The sequence below is a fragment of the Berghia stephanieae genome, chromosome 6 (genome assembly GCF_034508935.2).
Source record: "Berghia stephanieae isolate SIO BIC M18660-M18661 chromosome 6, UCSD_Bste_1.3, whole genome shotgun sequence".
NCBI lineage: Eukaryota > Metazoa > Mollusca > Gastropoda > Nudibranchia > Aeolidiidae > Berghia > Berghia stephanieae.
In genome coordinates, this window is record NC_088365.1 from 20632573 (window position 1) to 20642572 (window position 10000).

The 10000-nt window shown below is 34.2% G+C and overlaps 1 protein-coding gene across 2 annotated transcripts in view; it reads right to left on the bottom strand.

The window, feature by feature from the left end:
* LOC144974645 (uncharacterized) overlaps positions 1–10000 on the bottom strand; it is a 37345-nt gene that overhangs the window by 18947 nt on the left and 8398 nt on the right. For both annotated transcript variants that reach the window (XR_013645784.1, XM_078917723.1), the window contains exons 3-7: positions 7747–9350; positions 5211–6963; positions 3869–4107; positions 2732–3384; positions 860–952 (exon numbers count right to left, since the gene is read on the bottom strand). Coding sequence is in view for 1 of the 2 variants with exons in the window: in XM_078917723.1 (XP_078773849.1) it covers positions 860–952; positions 2732–3384; positions 3869–4107; positions 5211–6963; positions 7747–9350 (4342 nt within the window). In the remaining variant the exon portion in view is untranslated. The remainder of the gene's footprint in view (positions 1–859; positions 953–2731; positions 3385–3868; positions 4108–5210; positions 6964–7746; positions 9351–10000) is intronic.

The window sequence follows — 10000 nt, forward strand, 5'->3', positions numbered from 1 at the left end:
ATTGCTCGACCTCAAGTTTCTATTGGGGACATATATATATATAGTGAGATTCAAGAAATTTGATAAGGATTCTTAAAAAGTTAATCACTTTTTTCATCGAAATGAAGAAGAACAAAATTGTCTTATAAATCTTCCAGGATCTTAAAGCCAGAGTTCATCTTCGTTTATATCATAAAATTAAATATTTGTTTGTTTGGATTAGAAGCATAACTAGCATTACTTTAGATTTTATCAATGCAAACTATTCTAAAGATCTAAATTAGACCAAGATATATCCATTCACTGGTGAGTGGTAAGAATGGACTGAATTCAAATTTTAAACAAAAAATAATTTGGCATATTGCATGACCAATACACTTCATTTCTTTATAAGTCTGGTGGGAGAGAGAGAGAGAGAGAGAGAGAGAGAGAGAGAGAGAGAGAGAGAGAGAGAGAGAGAGAGAGAGAGAGAGAGAGAGAGAGGGAAAGACAATGACAAGATATTATTTATATTCACAATACTGACAAAATAGTCCTGTCAATCTAATATGCTTGAGCTAGATACTTGACTACCTCTATTTTTGTAACTTTGTGGATAGCTCATTGGTAAATCAGACTGGGTCGGGTCGCCATTGAAATTTTAATGATAAGCCTTCAAAGATGTATAAACAAAACGTCATCCATCTGTAGCGTTTCATTCATCCTGTTTTGTTGATAAAGGGGAAACCCGAAACGTTCATTTGATCTGTTTTTGTAATTAAATTGAAGCTTACATTCAATTTCACATTATTATTTATATAAACAAAACGTCACGTCTAAAGTAAAAATCAAATGTTGAAATACGAAACAAAAACCAATATCCAAATCCAATCCAGCTTACCAAATTCAGCAGCTTGAGCACTTCAACAAATGTCCTCTCAGATGAAGCTATCTCCTGGGCAATATTGAATACTTTCTTTGCTTTTCTTTCAGCCTATTGGAAAGTGAATATGCTTTTATGACAACAAAGTACTGGACATTACAACTCGAGGGACAAAATTATAAAAATATGTTTGGTGATCAAGAAAAAAAAAAGTGCATTGACAATTGATGGAGAGATTTTAAAAAACAACATATCGAAGGTATAGCAGGTGAAGAAAAAAAAATCAGTTGATATATTTAATAATTTATTTCTTTGAAATCTGGTTGAAATTTACAAGACAGAGTAATACACGCAGAAGGCATATAAAATGCTCAACATGCACACCACACTTTACTCAGAAACAAAAAATTGCCTTAAATGAGTTAATTCGACACCAAGAATCTAATTTTAGCTAATATTGTCAAGATAGCATACACTTGCTCTTAAATTTCATTTTAATTGCAGACTTGCTAACCAACACCTCAATCATTTGAAAAGATTAATCATATTTTCCCCAATATTTGTGCTAATTTTCTCATATTTTCCCCCAAAACAAATCATATCTTCAACATGTATAACCATCCAAAATTTCAAATTTAACATTAGCTGAATTGATGGAGACTTATCAAGCTGGAAGGGGTGGGAAAATCTTGCCAATCATCTGTCTAGCCTAGCTATTCAGATTCTCATCTAGGTGAAGACGATATTTAAAATAACCTTCAAAACTCTTCTACTATTATTCATTTTTTTCCCCCGCTTTTGTTACAAACTCGTGACTTTTTATATTTAGCATATTTTTAGTAAACATTCCCGTATTCTCATATTTTGAACCTCAAATTGTATTAAAATGCAGCTATGTGGTCTTGTGGTATGACACTCGCTTTCGGATCGGAAGGTCCTGGGTTCGAACCTCTCGCTCAGCGCATAGTTGAGTCCTTGGAAAAGGCTGTTTACTCACATTCTCTCACCGTACTCAGGTGTAAAATGAGTACCTGGTCGTTGACAGTGTTGTCTCTGTCAGAAAAAAATTGTAATATCGCCTAATAGGCGTCATCATTCGTTCTACATGTTACGTGTTGCTGTTGGTCAGGGACCCCTTGTAAAGCGCTTTGAGCACATTTAGTGGATATTGCGCTATATAAAAGTTCATTAAAAAAAAATAAATTAAAATATGAGAAATCATACTGGTTGGCAAATCTGTAATTGCACATATCAATAATTTAACTCAATAACCCTATCATTATTCAACAACCAATTAAAAATTACTTTTTTAACAATCTGCAAGTATATTTTACATGAAAGCCAGACTTGCCATGAAAAACATTTTTATGACCATTTTTTCCCCCCAATTTTCCAGAAAAAGAGCATTTTTATATATTTAATTTCAAGAAGCATGGCTCAGAGGCTAATTATTTATAACTTTGAGCTACTTGAGGGCAAGAGAACCTAAATGTTATTTGATTCTATATGGTTCTGTATTTTTGGCTCATTCAAATTCAAGGGAATGATGCAGTTTGTGAGTGTCGTAAACCAAATAATGCCAAAGCCTAATTGCACCTTTAAATCATGTTCATTTTTATATTTTTTAAAAACATTTCTTTGTAGTTGCCTATTTTGGACACCAGTTTTATTAAAATGCACAATTCCTTACTAATTGGAAAAAATGTTGGAAAACTAAAAAGCATTTTGAAACTTAAAAATGACAGATGTGTAATTATAGATTTTGTCATTTAAGCAATCACATTTATTCTCCCCGAAAACGCATAACTCAACCTATTCAATTTTAAGAATTATAAATCACCCCAATATAATACTGTTTTGAGGCAATGGGACACAAATGTCAAAACTCACATAGATAGCTTCCGCATCCTCCGGATCAGTATCGCTATGGGAGCTCTCATCCTCTATAGCTGCATCACCATCTTCATCATCTTGTTCACTAGCAGTGCTATAGTTACTCACTGAAGATACACGGCGGTCTCGGTTTAATAAATCTATAGTCAAGTTCTTTTTATTACTACCCACTTCGTGAGCTACAGCTATATTCGTCTCACTATCATTCAAGTTGGCTTCACTTTCATTCCCCGTTTCATCATCATCATTATTCAAATCCAATCTTTTCTCTCTTTTTATAACCTGTTCATCATCTCCTATGCTTTCCTTTGCATTTTCATCTTTATCTGCAGGAGACGATATTTCACTTGAATTTCTGAAATCACTAGCAATTTCTTGAGATCCTTTTCGAATACGACTAAACTGAGCTCTTTTCCCCTTCGCATCTTGGCCTTCTTCCGTGCTTAACCCAGAAGATTCACTATCTCCTGCTTCTGTGGCATCTGTGTCTTTTCTTATCGAGGCAGGGGAATTTTCTTCATCATTTCCTTTGTGGGAATTGGCTGGGGAATTAGATGCAGATGATAAGGCAATTTTAGGCCTTGGTGGCAGTTTTGGAGGTGGTGACTTTTTCACTCTCGCTACATCATCAACATTTGTTTTTGGAGACACTGAAATTGTGAGAAAAGTTGATATTTTATTTACAGTGTGAATTAGAATCAAACAAACAAAAACATTCTGATAATTTCATTTCAGACAATGACAAAGACATTTTCAACATCGATGTAATCCAACATCAACATTTGAACAAACTATTAAATTGCAAAAACTAAAGATCCACAACAAAAACCAGAAAATAGAACTAACATTTTTTAATACATTGTTGTGTAAATTCAAAGAAGATAAACAATATTTTAAAACAAACAATTAAATATGAAAAAAAATTAAAATAAAATTTTTAAATGAGTAAATAAATAAATAAAAGTGCAAAATTTGCTGACATCTATCAAGAATTGGATTTGAAATAAATCATGAAAAACAATCACTATCCACAAAAAGAGGCAATTCTTTCCTCATTGAAAAAATATTGAAAATAGAATAAAGAATACATTTAGAGAATTTAAATGAATGTTGAATACAACAGATAAAACTTACATGATGATTCACTTCTATTTTTAGCATCAGAAATTTCATGGTACTCAGCATCATGTCCTGAACTCTTTGTAACCTGTGAGTCTTCAGACTTTCTTGATGTCTTTGTCTTTTTCACCTTTGATGTGCTTGATGATGAACTTGATTTTGATGTATTCGGTGTTGTTTTTAAAGGAGATGTTTCTCTCGATGCTTGTTGTACAGATTTATCATCATTGCCTTGTTTTCTTGGAGAAGAAGGACTTTGGGGATTTTCAAAAATAAAAAAAATGCAGTGAATAAATAAGAGGATGATAATGACATAACATTAGAATGCTTGGATTCAAAATCATTTACAACGTTCTTTCTTTAATCTTGTTCAGTTAATAAGAACAACAGACAATCTTCTGCTATTGCAAATGATATATGGTTAATCATGCGTAATCAATCCAACGGGCCAGCTAAGCATTTTTTTAAAAAGTCCGTCAGAGCCATCGGTTCCAAGGGGCATGAGTTTAAATAGCCACAAGCTGGAGTCATTTTTGCTTGCTAACCTTTGAATATAAAGCTTATGTCCATTACAAAGCACTTTCTGCCAAGTCTAACAGACCAGAATTCCAATCACAGCTAGTGGACCGAGGGTTTGGGTTTAAAAGCGATGAAGGTTTGTTAGCAATGATGAGAGAAAAACTAATCCCCCCCATCCAAAAAAAAAAAAACAACCAAAAAACAACAAAAACCGCACACACACACACACACACAATAAAACAAAACACCAACAACAACAGATAACTAAGCAAACATATTTTTACCCCTCTTCTAATTAATGCTTTGTGATATGGTTGCAAATATTTATTGGATTTATATTTTGTACTTCATGTCTGTGTTAAAAGTTTCTGAAATGATGAAATAAAGTATTATTATTATCATTATTATTTTTATTATTATTATTATTATTATTATTATTAATATCATCATATCATTATTATCATTATCATTATTATATTATCATTATTATTATTATTATTATTATTATTATTATTATTATGATTATTATCATCATTATTTAATTCCCTTTCAACATAATTTCGAATGTTGACTTTACAAATAAACGTTAAGCCAGGCAAGTTATATTCTGACCCAAACACAACACTTAGCAATCCAAGCAAATTTCGAATAGTTAATGATATAAATGAGTAAATATGAGGCAAAGAAAGTTCTCATTATCATTACAGGGAATGCTGAAAAATGACACCAAGCAGTTGTAAACTATAGATTCAAAAGTTATCAAAACCCTTACTCCTAAAAAACACATACTCACTGACAACAACAACAAAAAAAAAAACAAGAAAGCAAAGCGACCTACTTGATTGGAGACTTTTGATCTCCAGGGCCAAATGTTGCATGTCGTTTTGCATTAGGTGGAGGTGGGGGTGCTTTCCTCACAGGTCGTGGAGCTGGTGATTTGTTTGTTACGCCTTGGCCGGTAGCTGACATTGGCAAAGCTCCCTTAGTAAAAGCTGACATATCTGCTCGTTTAGGACTAGACGCTTTGTTCTGATCGTTACCTGCATTTCCATCTTTCAGTGCAGCACTTGAAGACAAAAACGGTTTTGGAGGGGGATTGTCACTTTTGCTATCACCAGCATTCATACTCATACTTCTAGGTTTGTTTCGTGGAGGTAATGGAGGCGGTGTTGTGACTTCAGATGAAGTTGTTGTTGTTGTTGTTGTTGTTTGCTGCCTGGATTGATACAAACTTGTTTTCTTCAAAGATTCATTACGTGGAGGAAGTTCTGGTTTGGAGTCATCAGCTGACTTCCAAATATCATGGGGAGATTTAGAAGATTTGTCATCCAATCTTTCAAAAACACTCTTGGATCCAGAAACATCCGACAGACTTCTTCCTACTCTTGGAAGCGTTGTGCGCTTTGGTTTGGGGGGTGCTGATTTTTTCTCATCAGTTAGTCCAAAGTCAGATGTAGAAGACAAACGGCGTTCACTTTTGGGTGAATCTATCTCTGTGAGAGACCCTGAGAGTTCTCTATTCAAACTAGCATCTCTCTTTGGCCTTGGAGGACGAATGGGTTCTTCTTCTTCTTCCTCTGTTTTATCTTTAAACTCTAAATCATTGGAGCTATCTTTCCTAGAAATTCGTACATCGATATCATCTTCCGAGAGAGATAGGAGGTTAGATTCCTCAGAGACACCAAGTTTATTTTTTAAAAGCTCTTCAATCTCTTTGAGCATACCACATGTGGCCTCAGGCTCATCCTTAGACAATGAGAATTCAGCATTGCTATTTGAAATATTGGAGTCAATGGCACATATGCTACTTTCATCTAAATTTTGATCTGAAGTCTTGGATTCACTTAGCTCACTGCACGCGTCTATATTAGATGCATTGGATGCTTGAGAAGCTAAAGATGACGAATTTTCTGAGATTTTCTCGGGTGAGTCTCCCCTGTACACTTCTGAATATTCGTTTTCAAATTTGACAAAAGCTGAATCTTTCTGAAGCTGACAGTCTGTGTCAGACACAATAACTTTATCTTCTTCTTGATGCTCCTTTGATATTTCAGCAGAGTTAATACTCAGTCGTTTTCTTGGCACTGGCCTTGGAGCTGCTCTACTTACAACCAATTTATTCGCCGACACTTCAGAAGGATCATTTCTACTTTCATCTCTGTTGCTTCCAATTACTTCAGAAACTGATTTTATAGATGAATTTTCGACAGGACATTTACTATCATTCTCCTCAAAATGTCTTTTCAATGATTCATCACACTTTACTTCATGCTTGACCACTTCATTGTTTACAGATGTTTTATTCTGTCTCACAGGGGCCACGGGATGTGAATCCAAAACAATCTCTTCTTTTGATTCCGTATGATTGACTAAAGCTTCTGTGTTCCCAGGCCTATTTTCTGTCGTCAGTGATTCATTTTGCAAGGACACTGATCTTAAGCAAGAAGAAAGCTGGGGTGCCCGTGGTGGTGGGGGAGGCGGTGGGGTGTCGGCTTGAGTTGCTGACCCACTTACTGACCTCCTTAATGGTCTGCCCCGTGGAGGGTTTTTAGGCAGGGGTGGAGGAACCTTTTTCTTGTCTGGTTCTTTATCTTTGTTTATAATTGAAAATAAAGAGAGTTAAAAGATTAGAATACATTTGACTCAATATTCAAGTAATGGCTGGGAATACACAATTAATTAAAAAATCAATTTTTTTTAAAATACTGACTAAAATACTTATTAAGATTGTCATAAATGTACTTAACATGAAGAAATCAGTTTCCATTAAAAAACAAAAAACAAAAACAAAACAACAAAATTCATTAAAAACAAAATAAAATATAAAAACGTGCATTAGTTTATCTAGCAATTAAAGAAAAAAGTCTGAAAATTTTGTAGAGAAATAAAATAATAAGAAGGCCTACCACCCAAAGTTTTGAGAAAGTAAGAAAATGTTCGTTAAGAGCTGAAAAGATTTATATATACAGAAAAACAAATGGAAGTGATGATTGGAAAACAGATAGCTGTGCCTTGAGCTTATAGGTTAATTTTTTTCCAGTTTTTGAAAGCACTACAAAGCATTTCAAAGTACAACAATTTGACTCATTTCAAAAGCAAACAAAAAACTTTGATTAACATACTGCTGTTAACCCAAAAGCATGGAATTTCTTAAGCCAAAATATTTACTCCATTAAAATATTTTTAACAATTTTAATTTTAAAAATTGAATTTGAAACGTTTAAAAAACCCCCCAAAAACAAGATTTTATATGAATAAAAACGAATGGATGGCAATTTTAAAAAATAATTGTATTTAGAATATTTAAATATATTTTTTTATTCTTGTCTAGCTGCAATTACTAAGAAATCAAAATGCCTGTTAATATCGTCTACCTGAACGTTTATTTTCAGCCTCACTGGTAAAACTGGAGACAATCTGGTTTCCATCTTTCCCTCCACAGTTATTTACTGAACGATCTGTGGATTCTGGGGGATCAGGGTTGTGAGCAATTGGTGCTTGGGTAAGGTTATTATTCAAAGGTTGTGATGGGGTATTCAGTGCTGGTGTTTCACAAATTGTATCAAATTGTTGCCCGAGATCATTTTCTTTTTCAGATGATGTTGGCTTTTCTGGAATTGATAAGTTGATATTTGATGACTCCTTCGTCATTATTGTTGTTGTTGCTGTTGAGGTCATTTTTGTTGCATCTTTTGGCAGTGGTGATGATTGAGACTTAGTTGGAGGGGAAAGTGGTCTTGGTGGTGGTAAATTAGGTTTTATATTTGATACTGACGTCGGCTTTGGCACATGCTTTGGAGATTTTTTAGGAACAGGGGGTGGAGGGGTAGCAATCACTTTTCTATTGATTTTTGATGAGGTGTCTAAATTAGGTTCCGCATTGGATGATGATATCGAGTTATTATTTTCAGATGACTGATTTTCTGAAGGAGAAACGTTAGACTCGGAGGTCGAAGAAATGGCAGAGATAGTCTGAATTTTAGTTGCTTTTGAAATCCTTGGTGGGGGGTTGGGTGATGGGAAGGGATTATCATCATTATTACTTGTTGATGTACTGGACCCAAAAGCTTTGGGTTTTTTATTACTTGGCACTGGTTTAGGATGCAATGGGGGTGGGGATTTGCCAGGAGGCAACTGAGATGATTTTGGTGATATCACAGTGAGACTAGATGATGGTGCCGATGATAATGAAAGTGATGATGTTGATGATAAAGATACTGCTGCTACAATTGATGTGTCAGATGACTCTTCATTTACTTCAGCTGACACTGAATCAGTTTTATTTTGAGCAGAAGAATTCACTTTGATGCCAGAAAGAGATCGAGACAATCTTGCTTTCGAAGGTGGTGATGTTGGTAAAGGAGGGGGTTGTGACAATCTTCTGGGCGATTCCATAGCCTCCACTTGAGCTTGCTTAGTTGCAATTTCTGCATCTTCCTCAAATGGATGGGTGGAATTTAAAATTTCTGTTTCTTCTTCAAACGGGTTACTGGGTGCTGAAATTTCTGTATCTTCTTCAAACGGGTTACTGGGTGAAATTTCTGTATCTTCTTCAAATGGATTCTTGGATGGTAATATTTCTGATTCCTCTTCAAATGGATTGCCCACTGGTAAATTGTTTGTGTTCTCTTCAAATGGATTACTGGGTAACTCATTTTGATTGTTATTCTGACACGTGTCTTGGCCTTCTATATTTACTTCAGTTTTTGTCCTTGATTTTATGTCATCTTGTGCTCTTGATATTTCGGCATTATCAGCTCCTAGTTTTTCTACATTTTGTTCAACATTTGATACAGAGGATGATATAGTTGATGAAGGAGATGAAAGAGGTGATTTCACAGGACTGTGGGGTTGGTGAGGAGGAGGAGGGGGTTTGGAAGGTTTAGGTGAAGGTGCAGGAGGCTTTCGCCTTGGTTTGGCCGCAACTGCAGGCCTTGCAGGTAGTGCAGACTGAATTGACTGTTTTGATATAATGGGCCTGAAAATCAACATCATATATAATTTCTTAGAGATTCATTTATCAGCTAACATGAATATAATATTTAACCAACATTATAAGTAAAAGAATTATCATCAAGGAAATTATTTTATAGGATTTACATTTAAATAAGATTATAAACTGACTTATCATTATGTATAATTAATGCATATATTCTCTAATTCTTTAAATCAAATTATGATCTTGGGAACCATATATAAATATTAGTTGCTTTTCCTTTTAAAAAAAAATTTCTTTGTTCTTATTTTCTTGTGTTGTTCACCGTTATGGTTTCTCATTAAATGATATCTGGTATTGTAGTAGGGGTTGGAAATGTCATAAATACATGCTATCCATACAAACAAAGGACATTTTTTAATATCAATTGTGATATTCAACAAATTACTTGAAAATATATCTTTGTTATGGCTTTAAAGTAAAGGGTTATTAAACCTGTATTTTTGTTGTTTTTTTTTTTTTTAATGAAAAATATAAATTGTAACTATTGTTTTTTAGTTTCATTCAAACACTACTTTGGTGTGTTAATAAGAAATGGATTTAAAGAAAAGAAGTGATAGGGAAATCTTAGCATGATGTGGAAGAGCTGACAACTCAACTCCTTATTTCTACTAAGTCTGTGTCTGTGTGTG